The sequence below is a fragment of the Rattus norvegicus genome, chromosome 10 (assembly GCF_036323735.1).
Source record: "Rattus norvegicus strain BN/NHsdMcwi chromosome 10, GRCr8, whole genome shotgun sequence".
In the NCBI taxonomy this organism is placed as follows: Eukaryota; Metazoa; Chordata; class Mammalia; order Rodentia; family Muridae; genus Rattus; species Rattus norvegicus.
Window position 1 is genome coordinate 106,102,700 of NC_086028.1, and position 18,287 is coordinate 106,120,986.

General features: G+C 48.8%; 1 protein-coding gene and 1 long non-coding RNA gene across 3 annotated transcripts; one reads left to right on the forward strand and one right to left on the reverse strand.

Moving 5' to 3' along the window:
• The first annotated feature begins 2,151 nt into the window (after window positions 1–2,151).
• LOC102546528 (uncharacterized) lies at window positions 2,152–4,913 on the forward strand. 2 transcript variants are annotated; one of them, XR_358064.5, is made up of 4 exons: window positions 2,152–2,281; window positions 2,428–2,503; window positions 3,581–3,728; window positions 4,681–4,913. It is a non-coding gene; the product is annotated as an uncharacterized LOC102546528 (long non-coding RNA). The 2 variants fall into 2 exon arrangements; XR_005490803.2 differs by having other exon boundaries at window positions 2,165–2,281; window positions 3,627–3,728.
• A 10,493-nt stretch (window positions 4,914–15,406) lies between these two features.
• On the reverse strand, window positions 15,407–18,252 carry Actg1 (actin, gamma 1). Its single transcript, NM_001127449.1, has 6 exons — window positions 18,185–18,252; window positions 17,698–17,826; window positions 17,365–17,604; window positions 16,640–17,078; window positions 16,358–16,539; window positions 15,407–16,251 (listed from the first exon to the last, which is right to left on the reverse strand). The coding sequence occupies exons 2-6, from the start codon at window positions 17,818–17,820 to the stop codon at window positions 16,108–16,110; spliced, it is 1,128 nt and encodes a 375-aa protein (NP_001120921.1). The 5' UTR covers window positions 17,821–17,826; window positions 18,185–18,252; the 3' UTR covers window positions 15,407–16,107.
• Between the last annotated feature and the right edge of the window lie 35 nt (window positions 18,253–18,287).

Below are 18,287 nucleotides of genomic sequence, written 5' to 3' on the forward strand. Positions count from 1 at the left end.
AAGAGAGCTCCAGGCCACCCATGGCTGTTACACAGAAAAACCCCATTTCAGAAAAAAAAAAAAAAAAGAAAGAAAGAAAGAAAGAAAAAGAAAAAGAACACTGGTGAGAAAAAGGCTCTTGCTACCAAGCTTGATGGCCCGAGTTCAATCCCTGGAACTAGCATGTTGGAAGGAGAAACTGATTCCTGCAAGTTACTCTCTAACCTAAATACACATGCACACACACATGCATGCACGCACACGTACCAAATAGATGAAAGAAACAAAACAATGCACATGCATGCACACACATGCATGCACACACATACCAAATTAAAAAAAAAAAAAAAAAAACATGGCAAAGCACTTTAGGAACAGAGCCCACATTAACCTCTGGGCTCTGTGTGTGCCTGAATGACGGGTCCACCCTCACATACATACATTTGACACTCGAAAATCAGCTTGAATGTGAAGCCTTTTTCAAGCCACACCTAGCTTCTTTCCAACTGCAGACCAAAGCAAACCGAGAAACATGGGTGGGGGCGCATGCCTTTAATTCCAGCACACAGGAGGCAGTGACAGCCAGATCTGTTTGTGAGTTTGTGGCCACTCAGGGCTCCACAGTCAGACTCTATCTCAAAATGAACTAAGTAGAAACAAATATTCTGGAGAATCCTTCCTCAGTAAGGAAAACAGGAGCACTTAGCAGAAAACAAGCAAAGATCGTCAAAGATTTTTTCATAATGGCCCCTAAAGAAAGAAAGAAAATTTAAATAGTCACAAGTGGTCACTTATCATCCTATCATCCGCCAAATTGGCAAACACGCCCAGGTGTAAAGGAAGATGTCCCATGGGGAAGCTGGAAGGGCTGGCTTGGGGAGAAGGCAGACCTGGGCAGTGAGATCTGCTAGTCCAGCCCCTGGAGTATCCCACAAAGGAAGAGCAGGAGGGCTAGACGGATCTCCACTGAGAATCGCTGTGTGAAAAAATTAAGCAGATCCTACAGGACAATGACATTACACTCTGACCAGGAGTGGACAGACAGATCTCGTGCTGCCTGGGACCCTTCCTGCCTCTCCCTCCCAGTTGAACTATTGTTTGATGTTTCTGTGACACTGTGGAAGAGCCTGGTCTATGGTGACCAGGGACACTAAGCTGGTGTAGGCAGTTGGACTCACGTTCTAAGGAAGGGTCTGCAGGACCTTGTGGTCAGTGGGAGGAAGCCAGAGCACCCCCAAGAACACTTACTGACAGCTTTGTCTGCCTCTCCACCCCTCCCCTCCTCGTGGCTGCCTGAAGTTTGTAGTGCATGGACATATTTAATTCGTTTTTTGTTTTTTTTTTTTTAAGTGGTGCAGATTGAATGTTTTACTTTCTCAGAGGCTTCATAGGACAGAGAGGTAAAAATCTAACTCCTGATCCTTAAGTGTCTGGCGCCATAGGCCTCTGGGTTGTAGGTGGTCCCAGGTTCTGATGCTGGTTTAGCCCTGTCCCCTGCGGTAGCTTCCTCTGCTTCCTTTGGTCCCACCCCCTGAGATAGCCTCCTTTTGTACAACCTTTGCCAATGAGTTCATTTACCTACAGCCGGTGTCTGTAATCTCACTTTCGTAAAACTGTGCGATCTGGGTTAAGGGTACAGCCCTGACCCCTCCGTGAGGCTGACAAGGTTGTGATTGTGGCTCACAGGGAGAGTTTGGACCCTAACCCATTCTTTAAAAATCTATCATCAAGATAGGCAAAATCGGGGCTGGGGATTTAGCTCAGTGGTAGAGCGCTTACCTAGGAAGCGCAAGGCCCTGGGTTCGGTCCCCAGCTCCGAAAAAAAGAACCAAAAAAAAAAAAAAAAAAAAAAAAAAAGAACCAACATGGGTGAGCACAGAAACTGCAGCATCTTGGTGCTCCTGTCCTGTTTGCATCTACCCTCTCAAGGCTGTGGCCGTAGAAGTGATAATGGACTCAGGCTGTGAAGGTTGCCATGGTTTCCGGTTCCGCTCTTCCACACGGATTGCACCTGGCAGTGGGTGAGCTACTGTAGCCCCAGCCCGGCCACACCCTCAAGGGAGACCCGGAGCCAAAACCACCCCAGTCTCCCGACTGCCCACTCTCAAACACTGTGTGAGGTAACAGATGTCTGTTCAAGCTCTAGGGTTCTAAGGTCATTCGTTGCCTGGCAATAAAGAGCTGACACACCATCTGCACTGGAGTATTCGTCTTTACTATAATGAAATATGGGAGATGGGCTCACTTTATAGAGAAAAAAAAGGCATTGTTCATAGTGAGGAGACTGGAGGGCACGACAATGGTATCCATCCACTTGGTTCTGGTGAGGGCTCAGTGGTTGTATGTAGGGTGTGTGTGTGTGTGTGTGTGTGTGTGTGTGTGTGTGTGTGTGTGTTCGCTCCCGTGCGCGCAGATAACACTCACTCCTTTACACAAGTTAACACACAGATCCCAGCACTGTAAATCCAACCACACAGGCACAGAAACTGAGGTATCCAGGCTGCGGGACTTAATTGTGTAACTGGTAAGTGAGCGGGACAAAATGAACTGACATTAGCAACTGGCCCTGGGTCCACTCTCAGCCTTGCCCGGGGCAAAATCACTTGCTTTGCTGCATTCTTCCATCTCCCGAAGTAGCTGCTGGGCTTTGCTGGTGTCCATCCTGCCCAGCACCAGCACAAGCCAACCAGAGCAGACCTGCCTACCCTGCATTGTGATTGGTTCAGGCAATTCAGGCCTTGCCCAATCATAATGAAGTTCTCTTTGCCCCCGGGGCTGCTGGGAGCCCCAGGCTTTTGTTCCTCCTAATCTTGAGGTCCGCTTTTGCTCTGTTTGCCCAGACAACAGTGTGTGGAGCGAGGAGAGGGAGAGTGTGAAGGGCAGAGCTGAGGAAACTGAAGAGAAGCCATATCTGGAGGTGTAGGCTGATGCTTAACACTTAAGCTCGAAGCCCTGGGTTGGAGCTGCACCCTAAACAACAAAAAAGCGGGCCTCCTGATCATTATGCCGGAAACCTGGTTGCTTGACGCTGGCCACACAGTGCCCTGTTTTAGTTTTCTTACCTAGTCAGGTTAGCTTAGAACTCACTCTAGAGCCCAGAATTTGGTACAGTTCTGCCTCCCGCCTGGCACCAGGCCCCAGGCCCACCTTCAGTACTTGCTTTTTTTTTTTTTTTTTTTTTTCTTTTTCTTTTTTTCTGAGCTGGGGACCCAGGGCCTTGCACTTGCTAGCAAGTGCTCTACCACTGAGCTAAATCCCCAACCCCGACCTTCTGTTTAAAAGCAAGTCCTGGGGTTGGGGATTTAGCTCAGTGGTAGAGCACTTGCTAGCAAGTGCAAGGCCCTGGGTTTGGTCCCCAGCTCCCGGGGGGGGGGGGGGGGGACTTTAAACAGAAGGTCACTCCCAATTGGTGAGGGCTGAGTGGTTTGGGGTAAGCAGAAGTTGTCTTCGAGCTCTAGTCCCCACAGAAGAGGAAAAAGTGTGGAGGTAATATGGTGGCAGAGGCTGGGCCACCATGGACGTCTACTGCTTGTTGCCCAAGTGCATACTTCCTGTAAATGGCTCCCCAGGGTTTCACTAGGCATCCTCGTCTTGTCCCCAGACTGTCTTCTTACCCTGCTACCCGAGCTGGAATCTGTTTCCTACAGGCAAGACCCCTGCATGCTATATAAGCACAGCTCCCCAGAACCGGGACTTCTGCTAGCCCCAAGCTCAACAGCGGCTGCTGTCCACCACAGAGGCATGTCCAGGTAGCTGCTCTGCTACTCAGTTCGGTTAGAGAGGGCCAACTAACAGGGATTCAGTTTGTGAGAATTCGTTTTCTCACGTATTATCAATGGGATGAGGGGTTGGGATTGGGGTAGTTAGAGGTGGGATATGAGTTTGTCCAGTTGGGGGTCCCAGATTCTTCTGTTCTTTCCCCTGCAACACCTGTGGGTGCTGATTTTCCTCCTTCCCTGGTCTCAAAGTGGCTGCTGGGACTCCAGATACTACACGCCTCTCCATAGTCACAGCATGGAGGACTTCCTGTCTCTCAGCACCCTGTGCTACCTGAGGCTCTCCCTCAGCACACACTGCTCCCAACCTTGAAAAGGCAGGAGAGGGGGCTGGAGGGATGGCTCAGTGGTTAGGGGGAAAGACAGAGAGGAAGCCAAAGGCTGCGCTGGGGAGCTTCGCGGAGGCTTTCAGTCTAACCAGAGCTTACTGGACGCTCCCATAATACAGCAGCGAAGGGAAAACAGGTCAAGCCTGCTCTAGCAGTGGGCAGAACCACCTCCCAAGTCTGCCTGCCTTCCTCCCCCTCAAGAAAGAATTCTAAAACCTTCAGGTAGAAACAGAAGGGTTAAGAATTCAAGGTTACTCTCAGCAGCTAGATTTGAGGCAGCCTGGTCTACAGGACACCTTCTCTCAAGATACCATTATCGTAAAATTAACTAGAAGAAAATAAATGTCTAATCAAAGCAAACAAAGATTTTAAAAATTGCTAAAACATTGTCTTTCTCTCTGCTTTTGTTGTTGTTTGCTTGTTTTGTTTTGTTGAGAGAGGGGGTTTTTCTGTGTAGCCTGGCTGTTCTGGAACTCACTCTGTAGACCAGACCAGGCTGGCCTTGAACTGCCTGCGCCTGCCTCCTGAGTGCTGGAATTAAAGGTGTTCACTACCACTGCCTGGTTTTAAAGCATTTTTTTCTTTTCTTTTTCTAGGTTTAAAACATTTTTAATGTAGAATTCCAACTAGAAAAAAAATATTCTGGACTGGAGAGATGGCTCGGTGGTTAAGAGCACAGTCTTCCAGAGATCCTGAGTTCAAATCCCAGCAACCACATGGTGGCTCACAACCATCTGTAATGAGATCTGATGCCTTCTGATGTGTCTGAAGACAGTTACAGTGTACTTACATGTAATAAATAAATAAATCTTTAAAAAAATAATAAAAAGATATTCCATATCACCAATCATAAGGAAAATGTAGATGATGGTCTCATTGAGATGTCACCCATATCTGGGGCCGGTAATATGACTCACGGTAAGGGGGGATGGGGCCACACGAACTTTCAGACATTGCTGGTGTGTCATTCCCAGTGTGAGATCATTTGGCAATCAGTACAGAGTTAAATATCCACTTATATATGATCCAGCAATTCCACTCAGTTTATCTAAGATAACAGGCACCCGGATAGCGGGGCACACTTGCCATCCCAGCACTGGGGACAGTCAGCTTCATATGTAAAGCCAAACCTGGAAATGGCCAACAGTCCATCAGTGAACAGTGATTGGACCGGACATCACCTGTTATGTACATAGTCACGACCAACTCGCTTTTTAACCATGACTGTCCTGAAACTCTCCGTGTAGACCAGGCTGTCCTAGAAAACTCACAAAGACCCACCTGTGAACAGCACCTGCATCTGCCTCCCAGGTGTGAATTAAAGGTGTGTGTCACCACAACCTGCAACTGGCTTATTCTTTTTGGGGTTGGGGGATATTTGAGACAAGGGTCTTCTCAAACTCACTAGGTAGCCAAAGGTGACCTTGAGCTCCTGATCCTCCAACCTCCACATCCTGATTCCTGGGATGATCACGGGTTTGTGGCTCTATTTCTGATCTCCTGTATCTTCTTTGGTGAGGGGTTCATTTAGGTCATTTACCTGCTGTTTACCATGAAGGGAATTGCTTGGGTAAGTTAGCATTCAATACATCGGGAATCACGGATCTGTAGCAGAGACAGAGAAGCGCAGAGACGTTCTGACTTGTAGGATGCGGCTTTCTTAGTGACCTCATACCTTGTATCTAATTTCTTTTTGAGCCTGCTCAAAGTCTAGGACTGGTCTCATGGCTAGGTTGGGTTGAGACAGTCTCCTGCCCTGGGGTGGGACCCTGTTGTCAATTTTAAAACTGAAGCACTATCGTGAAATTAGGGGCCAGGGATTTGCACCGTCTTATCAGGGTTTACAGACATGAGCAGAGCTTGGATGGTCTGCTACAACCCCTCCCTCCCGGCTCCAGCTCCATGACTCATGCCTACCCTCGGCCCCACAGGAGCAGGGCCTAAGGCTTCTGTTAAAGGGAACAGCATTCAGGTTTGCACTTGAACTCAACATGATTCATTATCTGAGAGGTTAGGACAGCAAGTCTTAAGCTACATGTATTCTACTATAAATTTTTCAAAACCTACCAATATTGAATGCTCCCAAGAACATGGGACAATGGAGATTTTCATTCGTTGGCAGTAAGACTGTGAAACAGTCCACCCAGCTGTTCTGGAAAACAACTTGGCAATTTGTGGCAAAGGACAAAAGACATCCGGCCACACGACTCAGAAACCCCTTAGGTGTCTTACCCAAATGATTGGAAAACAGGTCTATACAAAACCTCAGTAATGTGTATTCGTAATGACCAGAGGATGGAGGGAGTTCTCCTCCGTCAGTAGGGGAACACACCCAGGTTTTTCCGGTCCAGGGACTGTGATAACCAGGAACCAAGGTTGGCTTGGAGCCTGGGGAGTTTTAGATGTATACTTCCCAGGGCAATAAGCCAGTTGCAAAGGCCGCCCACCGTTTTTAGGGCATTCTAGCAAAGGTGAGTCTAATCAACAATCATCACCAAGGACTGGAGACGGGGATGGACTGAAACGGTGAACAGTGAGTGACAGTGTCGCTAGGGCGTGGAAGTGATCTGGGTACTGATGTCATGATGAGTGTCTCACACGCCACATTCATCAAGCTCTGCCAAGGGGCCTGGCCATGTGGGCTAGTGGCTTGTGTAGCACGGGGCTAGGCCTTGGGTTGGTATGGTGCCGTCGCTGTACCAAACAAAAAACAAAACAAAGAAACGCTCCCAGGAAGAGAGAGTCACAACTAAGTATGGGGGCACACACCTGTAATCTCAGCACTTGGGCAGAAACAGACCATCACATGGTTAAGACCGGTCTGGGCTACGTAGCAAAACCCTATCTCAGGGGCTGGGGATTTAGCTCAGTGGTAGAGCGCTTACCTAGGAAGCGCAAGGCCCTGGGTTCGGTCCCCAGCTCCGAAAAAAAAGAACCAAAAAAAAAAAAAAAACCCTATCTCAAACACATGCGATGCGCGCGCGCACACACACACACACACACACACACACAGACACACACAGACACACACACACACAGACACACACACACATGCACACAGAGAGAGAGACAGAGACAGAGACAGAGAGACAGAGAGACAGAGAGCATTCATTTTTAGAAGAGGCGGGATCCCAGGATGGAATTCAGACAGTAACAGGAGAATCTGGCTGTAACAGGAAATGCGCTCAGCTCCTAGCTGAAAGGGAGGGCTGACCTCACTGAACGGGAAGTAACCTCAGAAGCTGAAAATTACTGGAATGCGTAACAGCAAAGGAAACTGCAGAGACTGTAGCAGTAAAATTATTCACAAGTTTGGCCCATACTGTGTCCACTACACCTTCATCCGGAACTTCGAGGCAGAGCCAGGGATAGTAACAAGAGGGCAGAGAAGGCTTGCTTAGTAGATGCTGCAGGGCTACACACAGGGGAACAGTGGTATGTGTGCAGAACTCAGGGTAAACACACACACGGCTACTCTGAGCCAGATCTCCTGCTTCTGTCAGCTGGGAGAGCCCAGCACCCATCCAGGACACTCAAGACCTTTGGAGGAGACTTCTCGGGACCATGGTGTCCAAGCACCAGGGAATCCTCATCGCCCTTCCACGCCCTGGGGGCCCCAGAACCCTCCACACCACTCATCCATCCTCCATGGGACATAGATGGCTCTGACCTCTCTTTGAGTTGGTTCTGCTGCCTGAGTTCTGAAGGGCTCCCTGGGCTGGGTTTCTGGGTTCTATTAGAGCAATGTCAGGTATTTCCTGGGAGGCATGGAGAGAATCCATCAGTCAGGGTTTGCTGCACGCCTTCCAGTGCAGCTACTTCTGGAATCATGGAATGCAGGAGAAGTGAGTGTGAGGCCTTGGCCCATTAGAGCGTGGGAGCTAGGAGGGAGCACCCAGGAAGGAGCACCCAGAGGGAGCACCACTACCCATCTACTGAGCAACGGCTAAACACTGTGGAAGAGCTTTATGCTTTAGTAATAATAGAATGTTAGCTCTAGGGCTGGAGAGTTAGTTCAGTTAAGAGTGCTTCTTGGGGGGGGGGGTTGGGGATTTAGCTCAGTGGTAGAGTGCTTGCCTGCAAGCGCAAGGCCCTGGGTTCGGTTCCCAGCTCCGAAAAAAAGAAAAAAAAAAAAAAAGACTCCTATAAGTCCAAGGAACCTGATGCCCTCTTCTGACCTCTGTAGATACCTGTACACACACATGTGCATATGTAAAGGAAAACACACACATAATTTAAAAACATCTATTTACTTGATTATTTTATGTGCATGTGCTTGAATGTGTGTGTGTGCACCACATGGGTGCAGGAGCCTGGGAAAGGCAGAAGAGGGCGTCAGGTCCCTTGGAATTGAGCTATCAGTTGTGAGCTGCCAGGTGGAAAAGTTAGGCCTTGCAAAACTTAGGCCTTGCAGAACTTAGGCCTTCTGCAAGATCAAATGCTCTTAAATCCTGAGTCATCTCTCCAGCCTACATAAATGTTGCAAAAATTTGATAATGAAAAAAAAAACAAACAAACAAACAAAAAAAAAAACACCAGTACAAGCAATGCCCTGACGTGACTGCACAGCTCTTTGTTGTTTGGTGCTTCCAGATTTATTTGTTACGGAGCATGCTAGGTGTGGCGACTCCTGCCTTTAATCACAGCTCTGGTAGGCAGAGGCAGGTGAATGTCTGTCTGAAGCAGCCTAGGCCTACCTAGTGAATTCCAGGGTGGCCAGGGCTATATAGAGAGGCCATGTCTAAAGCAAGAAAACAAAACACTAAGCTTAATTGCTTTCATTGTATGCGTATGAGTGCTTGCTTGTATGTAGTACACAGACTACAGATCACCTTCAACTGGAGTTACAGAAAACTGCGAGCAGCTATGTGGATTTTAAGAACCAAACCCAGGTCCTCTGCATGAGCGGCCAATGCTCTTAACCACTGAGGCATCTCTCCAGCCCCATAACTGGTTTTATTTTTTTATTTTTTTTAAGATTTTATTTTTTACTTATTTTATGCATGAACATACTGTAGTTGTCTTCAGACACACCAGAGGAGGGCATCAGATCTCATTACAGATGGTTGTGAGCCACCATGTGGTTGTTGGGGATTGAACTTAGGACCTCTAGAAGAGCAGTCAGTGCTCTTAACCACTGAGCCATCTCTCCAACCGCCCCCCCCGCCCCCCCCAGAACTGCTTTGAGACAGGGTTTTGCTCTTTAGCCTTAACCTCAAAGCAGTTCTCTTGTCATAGCCTCTACACAGAACTGGTATTACAGGTGCGGCCACCACGCCTACCTTAAAAATGGCTAAAAGAGAGAAGAGAGAGGGTCAGACAACACAAAAGAGTCTGGGCTGGGGTTGGGGATTTAGCTCAGTGGTAGAGCGCTTGCTTAGCAAGCGCAAGGCCCTGGGTTCGGTCCCCAGCTCCAAAAAAAAAAAAAAAAAAAAAAAAAAAAAAGAAAAGAAAAGAAAAAAAAAAAGCCTGGGAAGATTCAGACCTACAATTCTAGCCACCTAGGGGGCTAAGGCAGGACTATTCCAAGGTAAGGCCAGCCTAGGCTAAACTGTGAAACCCTATCTCAAAGTAAAAGTCAAAGGAATCAGAGATGGTAGCCTAGTAGTATAGCACTTTCTTAGCATGATAGAGGTCATGGGTTCAATACCTAATACTGGTGGGGAAAGAGATTAAAAGAAGTCTGGAGAGATGGCTCAGTGGTTAAGAGCACTGACTGCTCTTCCAGAGGTCCTGAGTTCAATTTCCAGCAACCACATGGTGGCTCACAACCATCTGTAATGGGATCCGATGTCCTCTTCTGGTGTGTCTGAAGAGAGTGACAGTGCACTCACATACATGAAATAAATAAATCTTTTTAAAAAAAAGATTAAAAGAATAAGTTTTGTTATGGCCAGAATTTTTTTTTTTTTTTGGTTCTTTTTTTCGGAGCTGGGGACCGAACCCAGGGCCTTGCGCTTCCTAGGCAAGCGCTCTACCACTGAGCTAAATCCCCAGCCCCATGGCCAGAATTTTAAGGCACCCATGTAGTGACTCATAACCATCTTTAACTCCAGTTCTAGGGACCCCGCTGCCCTCTTCTGTCCTACATAGGCTCCTCAGGCACGCGTGTAGAGCACACCAACTCCAACAAGTACACATACTCATAGCAGTAAATATTAAAGTGTCGAAATGATTGAGGAAATGATTCAGTGGATAAAGTGCTCACTGTACAATCTTGAAGACCTGAGTTTGGATTTCCAGAAGCCTCTACAGCCATACACAGTACTGTGAGTCTATAGGGGTTCTGAAAGCAGGACAGGAGAATCCTCAGAAGCATATGGCAATATGTATGTAACGCTCTCTGTTGCACTCTCTCTCTCTCTCTCTCCCTCTTTTTTTTTTTAAAAAGATTTATTTATTATATATAAGCACATTGTAGCTGTCTTTAGACACACCAGAAGAGGGCATCAGATCCCATTATAGATGGTTGTGAGCCACCATGTGATTGCTGGGAATTGAACTCAGGACCTCTGGAAGAGCAGTCAGTGCTCTTAACCGCTGAGCCACCTCTCCAGCCCTCCTTTCCTCCTCTTGTTCTCTTTCCCTCCTCTCTTCCTTTTGCTCTATCTCCCTCTTCCTCTCCCTCCCCTCCCCATCTCTCTCTTCCTCTCTCCCTCTCCCCTCCTCTCCCCCTCCCTCTTTTCTCTCCTCTCCCCCTCCCCCTCTCTCATTCATTCACATATACATCTTAGCTGAGCATTGTAGTGCACGCTTACACCTATACTTGGAAGGTTGAGGCAGGAAAGTCAAGGTCATCCTTACTTCCACAGCAAGTTCAAGTCTGAAGCCAGCCTGAGGCTGGTTATTTGAAACCCTGTAGAGGCCAAAGTGTTTGAGTTGTGCAGACACCATAGTGAGAAAGCGGGAGCACTCTGGTTATGCAGGACGCTGGCCACACAGGTGGCGTGCCGAGAGCTGCATCACTCTGGGGTCACCCTGACTGTGGTGATGAAGGACAGGAGAAAAGATGGGTACCTAAGCACAGGTACATGTGCACTCACCCACACTCGCACATGTGTACATGTAAGCTGGGATCGGCGGACCCACTTTGGAATGTCAGGGATTATTCTACCTGTCTGAATCCCGGACGTGGTACAGAACTGAAAGATGAGGAGGGGGGTTAGCTAATCTTGGCAGGACGTCTCTGTAGGGGAGCAGTCTAGAGTTTCAGTCACCTAGGAGGAGGAAGCTGTGATTGATCGTTTCTGCACACACTGGTTAATCGTTCATAACCTCTGTACTTGGACTAGGGTAGGCTTTGACATCCCTCTGAACCCCAGCTGGGGAAGGCGGTGGCATTTCCCTGGTCTGAGGCATTGGAATCCTTGACATGGCTGTGCTCATGTCAAAAAGACATTCACCCGAGACCTCGTCCACTCCCCACTGTGGTGACCTACCCAGCTCCCGGGGATGCTGCTGCCATACTTCACTCATGGATCAGTCAGGAGGCTCTGCTGCACTGCTGCACAAGTGGCCCCCAAACTCTCATTCACTCACACAAATTATAACCTCTTTTTTTAATAATTTATTTAACTGTATTTTGCGTCCATTGGTGTGATTCCCAGAAGCTGGAATTGCAGGCAGGTGTAAACTGCCAATGTGGTAGCTGGGAACTGAACCCAGTCCTCTAGAAGAGCAGCCAGTGCTCCTAACCAGCCATCTCTCCAGCCCCAAATTAGAACGTCTTAATTTCTTCTATTTTAATGATTTATTCTCTCTCTCTCTCTCTCTCTCTCTCTCTCTCTCTCTCTCTCTTTTTCTCTGTGTGTGTGTGTGTGTGTGTGTGTGTGTGTGTGTGTGTTATTTAAAAACAAAATAGACACCTGAGCCTGTTGGCACAGGCAGGAGGATTGCAAATTCAAGGCCAGCTTGGTCTACATAGAAAGAGCCTATCTCTGCTATGCTCTGGGAAACCTCAGTATGGCTGGAACCTGGCCAGAACTTAATAAACCTTATTTCAAATCTAGCTCAAGGAAGGAGGGAAGGACAGATGGACAGATAGACAGATGGACCTATCTCAGAAATAAAGAAGTGAAAATTGAGAAGATGGCACAGTGGGCAAGATGTCTACTGAGCAAGAATTGAATCCCCAGAACCCACATACGGCAGCATGTATCCGAGCCCCAGTGCTAGAGCTGGGAGAAGACTAGAATTGCTTGCCTGGCCAATTGGTCTAGTTGAATTGGAATTGAGGAGCTGCAAGCTCAGTAAGAATCCTGTCTTAAAAGTAATAAATAAAAATAAGGGGTAGGCGCTGGAGAGATGGCTCAGTGGTTAAGAGCACCAACTGGTCTACCTGAGGTCCTGAGTTCAAATCCCAGCAACCACGATTGCTCACAACCCTCTGTAATGGGATCTGATACCCTCTTCTGGCGTGTCTGAAGACGGCTACAGTGTACTCACATGTAATAAATAAATAAATCTATTTTTTAAGAAAGCATAGAGGGATGAAGAAGCACCAGCCATCCACCTCTGGCTTCTGAATGTTCTGAACGCATTCCTTGCACACCATGAAGCAGACTGGCCTGGTGCTGCAGCCTGTAGTCCCAGGGAGTAGAGGAACTAAAGCAAGAGGACCTAGTTCAAACCCAGCTTGGGCTATGCACTTAGGACAGTTAAGTTTAAGGTCAGTTGGGCTGCAGTGAGATCCTGTCCCAAGAAACAAACAGCAAAACAATCACCCACAGTTCAAATTTCTCCCTTTGTCTCAAACATTCTTCCTTTCTCTTTGTTCTGACCAATATAAACCTGGCTTTTATGCTGGGCAGTAGTAGTGCCAGTCTCCGCCCCCAGCCCTAAGAAGACAGGCAGGCAGATCTCTGAGTTTGAGGCCAATCTGGTCTACAAAGTGAGTTCTGGGACAGCCTGGGTTACACAGAGAAACCCTGACTCAAAAACAAACAGCAAAAATAAACAAACAAATATATATGTATATGTATATGTATATGTATATGTATATGTATATGTATATGTATATGTATATGTATATGTATTTATATTAGAGACAGAGAGAGTGGGAAAAAGGAAGGAAGGAAAGTAGGAAGGAAGAAAGGAAGGGGGAGGAAGGGAGGAAAGGAGGAAGGAAGGGGGAGGAAGGAAGAGAGGGAGGAAGGAAGGCTAAGAACAGAGAACTCACTTGAGCACAGGGTGTTTTGAGCGCTGTGTGTTTTGAGTGCTGGGTATATTGAAGGCTGGTGTATCGACATTGGTGAAGGGTTAGGATGTTAATCTTTCAGAGTCATCCTATCCCAAGTCTGGGCCTGATCACCTCTTTAAGGAGCACTTGATGATCTCTGCCAAGCTAGTGGATTGCTCTTGCGAAATAAAGTGCCTTGGTGTGACCATGTCCTGTCATCTTCCCAATATACATTCAAGGCTGGCTTTGTGCCAGGTGTGGTGGTGACACCAGACCTGTGTCTCTGTGAATCTCAGGACACAGACTGGATGATAGACACAAGACTTTCAGCTACTCTGGAGCTGGCAGGAGATATACATCAGAAACCAGCAGGCAGTGAGAGCTGGCTGTGGGTGGAGCAGGGGCACCACCAAAGCCAGTGATCCAGGCCTGAAAAGGATCGGACGAACTTCATTTTCTGGGTTTTGGGATATAGAGTCCACTTCAGAGATTCCAGTCCATCTAGTATCATCTTATCTGCCTGTCTGTCCGATACTTCTGCCTGTCTATCTATCTGTACTTTGCCTTGCCTTCCTCCTCAGGTGCCCTCAGGAATGTCTGTCTGCCTGTCTGCCTGTCTGTCTCTCCTTTGCCTTGCCTTCCTCCTCAGGTGCCCTCAGGAATGTCCCAGCCAGCCCGAGCTGACCTAGCCACTCAGTACACCACCATCAGACAGCTGGTCCAAGGTGAGTCCCAGTTACCGAGGCTGTCTCTCATCACAGGTCAGTGACCTTTAGCCAAGCTAGGGACCCAAAAGCACCACAGTGTGAACCAGGGTTGGTGTTGAAGGTGTGAGTCTTAGCTTCTGGGACTGAGGCCTTAGTATCTCTTTATGTTGCTGGCTTAGCTATATCTAGACCCTTTTGTCTGTAAATAAATGTTTTACATTTATTTATTTATTTATTTATTTCCAGGACAGATTTCTCCCTGTAGCCCTGACTGTCCTGGAACTCACTCTGTTAACCAGGGGCTGACATCCAACTCAGAGAGATCCACCTCCCTCTGCCTCCTGAGTGCAGGAATTTTAAAGGTGTGTCCCCACTTCCTAGCTTGTTTTGTGTTGTTTTGTATTTTGTTATTTAGACAAGGTCTCACTATGTAGCCCCACTGGCCTGGAATTTATTCTGTAGACTAGGGTGGCCTCAGACTCAAGAGATCCATCTACCTGTCTCCCAAGTGCAACCACACCCAGTTCTTTAAATATTTTTATTTCATTAATGTATTTGCCTAGGTGAATTTATGTGCACTGGTTCTTGCAGGAGTTCAGAGGTCCGAAAATGGCACGGGGTCCTCTGGAACTAAAAGTTACTGGTGCTGGGCACTAGGTCCTCTGCAAGAGCACTGAGCCATCTCTCCAGTCCCACTAACTAGCCCCCACCACCCAGCCACCCTTTTCTCAGGTTGGCCCAAATTCACTGTTATGTATAAAATTGACCTCTGAACTCCTGATCCTGTCACCCCCACTTGAGTTGCTAACAGGGAGGGCACGCCTAACACCTGGCAAGCACTGTTTCAACAGGTATTGAAATGCATCTCTAGCCCTAATTCCAGAGCCTCCTCACTCCACATCACACAGCCACTCCCACTGCCCTCGCCCTGCACTAACAGCATCATCTTTGGATAACCAGTCTTTCCAGGTTCATCTGAGTGGTAGCACCGGACCAAGTTTCATTCCTTTATGCCTGAATGAAGTTGCGTGGCCTTGGAAAGGCTCCACTTCAATGACACCTAGGTTCTATCTTTTGGCTCTATGGGGGTAGACGGTTGCTACATTCTTTACTTGAGCCAACAAAGTGCGTGTAAGAGCTGGTCCTGCCTGCTGCCTTCCTCACCAACACTTCTCTACAGGAGGCTCTTCGCCGGATAATATCCGGCCTAATTCCTCACCCTGTGGGAAACTTCCTGTGGAGAATGACAGGGAGCAATGGTGGATTTAAAGGACAATCTGCTCCAAGGATGATGGGCCTTGAACTGGGGGTAGAGTCTAACACCCAGTCCACAGGCTTCCAATGCTAAGGTTTTCTGTGGCTAGGCAACCAGACTTAATTTCCCAACCCAACCCCACCCCACCCACAGCCCTGTGCCCAACAGGAAGCCACGGTCAGTTACTGCAGCACTTTTATTTCTCTTTACACAATGACGTGTTGCTGGGGCCTAATGTTCTCACTGAACAGTAGAAAACCAAAATTTGTCATTTCTTAAAGAATTGAGTACAAAAACCTTACATAAATTAAAAGGATGAATACATTTACAGGTGTCGATGCAAACGTTCCCAACTCAAGGCAAGTAACAACCCATGGAGGTCAGGAGGGAAAAAACCAGAACAGAAACTGGGTCCTAAGGCTCGGACTTTCCCACCCTGTTAGACTGGCAAGAAAAGAAGTGGTAACTAGTTCAGGAACCCTTGCCAGCCTCGGGAAATCCTGGAAGTCTGCTGTTGGTTAATACCCTGCACAGATCACTACATGGTGCTCACAGAGATCCACTAGGCTGGGGACTGACTGACTTTTCCACAGATCTCCCCAGCCACCAAGTGACCGAGCCACATGAACTAAGGACTAAATCAAGATATGCACAGGGTATTAAACATATACCAAGGGAACAGTTAACTTGAATACAAGGTCAAAAATCAGCAACAAGTTCTACGATCCAGTGCTGATATCAGATACAAGCTTCAAGGACAAATTTCTTTTCAAAGGCTTATTCCAGTTTCATGAGGCTAGCATGAGGTGTGTACATTTGCCAGGGCAAATCGATACTTCAGAATCAGCTCATGCAGCAGATGCCTGGCACCTGCTCAGTCCATCTAGAAGCATTTGCGGTGGACAATGGAGGGGCCTGACTCGTCATACTCCTGCTTGCTGATCCACATCTGCTGGAAGGTGGACAGTGAGGCCAGGATGGAGCCGCCAATCCAGACTGAGTACTTGCGTTCAGGAGGAGCAATGATCTGCAGAGGAAAAAGACAGAATGAGCATTCGTGTCCTTCCTGTGGGCCCCACCTCCCAGTCATCACTGGTCCTAGGCCTGCTCAGGTGGGTCAGCCTTAATCTTACCTTAATCTTCATTGTGCTGGGAGCCAGGGCTGTGATCTCCTTCTGCATCCTGTCAGCAATGCCTGGATACATGGTGGTACCACCAGACAGCACTGTGTTGGCATACAGGTCTTTGCGGATGTCCACATCACACTTCATGATGGAGTTGAAGGTGGTCTCGTGGATGCCACAGGACTCCATGCCTAGGGAACAGAGCTCATTTAGTCACTATTATATTCTATGTGTCCCATCCCTTCTGAGCTAAGAGCCCTTCGGCTCCTGCATAATGTTCTGGACACCTACCCAGGAAGGAAGGCTGGAAGAGAGCCTCTGGACACCGGAAGCGCTCATTGCCAATGGTGATCACCTGCCCATCAGGCAGCTCATAACTCTTCTCCAAAGAGGAAGATGATGCAGCAGTAGCCATTTCTTGCTCAAAATCCAGGGCAACATAGCACAGCTTCTCCTTTATGTCACGAACAATTTCCCTCTCAGCAGTGGTGGTAAAGCTGTAGCCCCTTTCAGTCAGGATCTTCATGAGGTAGTCTGTCAGGTCCCGGCCAGCCAGGTCCAGACGCAAGATGGCGTGGGGAAGGGCGTAGCCCTCATAGATGGGCACTGTGTGTGTGACCCCGTCACCAGAGTCCATGACAATGCCAGTGGTACGCCCAGATGCATACAAGGAGAGCACCGCCTGAATGGCCACGTACATGGCTGGGGTATTGAAGGTTTCAAACATTATCTGCAGAGAGACAAAGAACACCTCAGTAAGTGAGTAGCAAGGACCCAGAGCCACCCACACCCTCACTCTACATGCTGCATGCCACAAATGTGATGTGTGAAGAAAAAAAGAACAGAACACAAGCAGAAACACAAACAGAAACCTGGAGGCTTCAGGGAGGAAATGCCAGGAGAGGAGGAACAGAACCCTGGAAACACCAAAGAAATGCTTGAATGTCAGGAAATGAGGCAGAACAGAAAATGACTCGTCACACTCCAAGGTAGGGGAGGCCCGGGCTCTAGCATACCTGCGTCATCTTCTCTCTGTTAGCTTTGGGGTTCAGGGGGGCCTCGGTCAGAAGCACCGGGTGCTCCTCAGGGGCCACACGCAGCTCGTTGTAGAAGGTGTGGTGCCAGATCTTCTCCATGTCGTCCCAGTTGGTGACAATGCCGTGCTCAATAGGGTACTTCAGGGTCAGAATACCCCTCTTGCTCTGGGCCTCATCACCCACGTACGAGTCTTTCTGGCCCATGCCCACCATGACACCCTACGAGAAAAGACCGGTCAGACTCGCCCCACCCACTGTGCACCCGGGACCCATAGAGAACACAAGGGAGTGCATTTCCCCCCACTAACCAACCTGGTGTCGGGGGCGCCCGACGATGGAAGGAAACACGGCCCTGGGGGCGTCGTCCCCAGCAAAGCCAGCTTTGCACATGCCGGAGCCATTGTCAATGACGAGGGCGGCGATTTCTTCTTCCATTGCGATCTATGCAAGGAAGCCACCGAATCAGCGTAGTCCTCACCCAGCCCCAAAAAGGAGTCCTCCGCTAGCGCCGAGCTACCCCGGAGAAGAGTACTTCCCCACCCCCGTCCCCAGGGCGGCTCCAGGGGCGGCGTAACCGTCCGCAACCGGCAGCCTCCCGTTCCGCCGCGTCGCGGAAGAGGTGCGCACTGCGTCGGGCCCCGCCCTGCCCCCAGCCGGATCCCGAGTCGCGGCTGCAGACCCAGGCCCACCCGCCGGGCACCCTGGGCTCCGCGGCGGTAAGGCAGGGCAAAGAGAAGAACAGGGTATACAGGGAGTCCACTGGGCCAGGCTCGGGGAAAGAAGTGAGCGGGCCGCTTACCGGCAGAGGACGGGACGACGGAGCAGCGGAAAGAAACGCAGTGTAAGCCGGCGGCGAAGTGTGAGACCGATCGCGGCCTCCCCCGCCGCTATTTAAGCGGGAG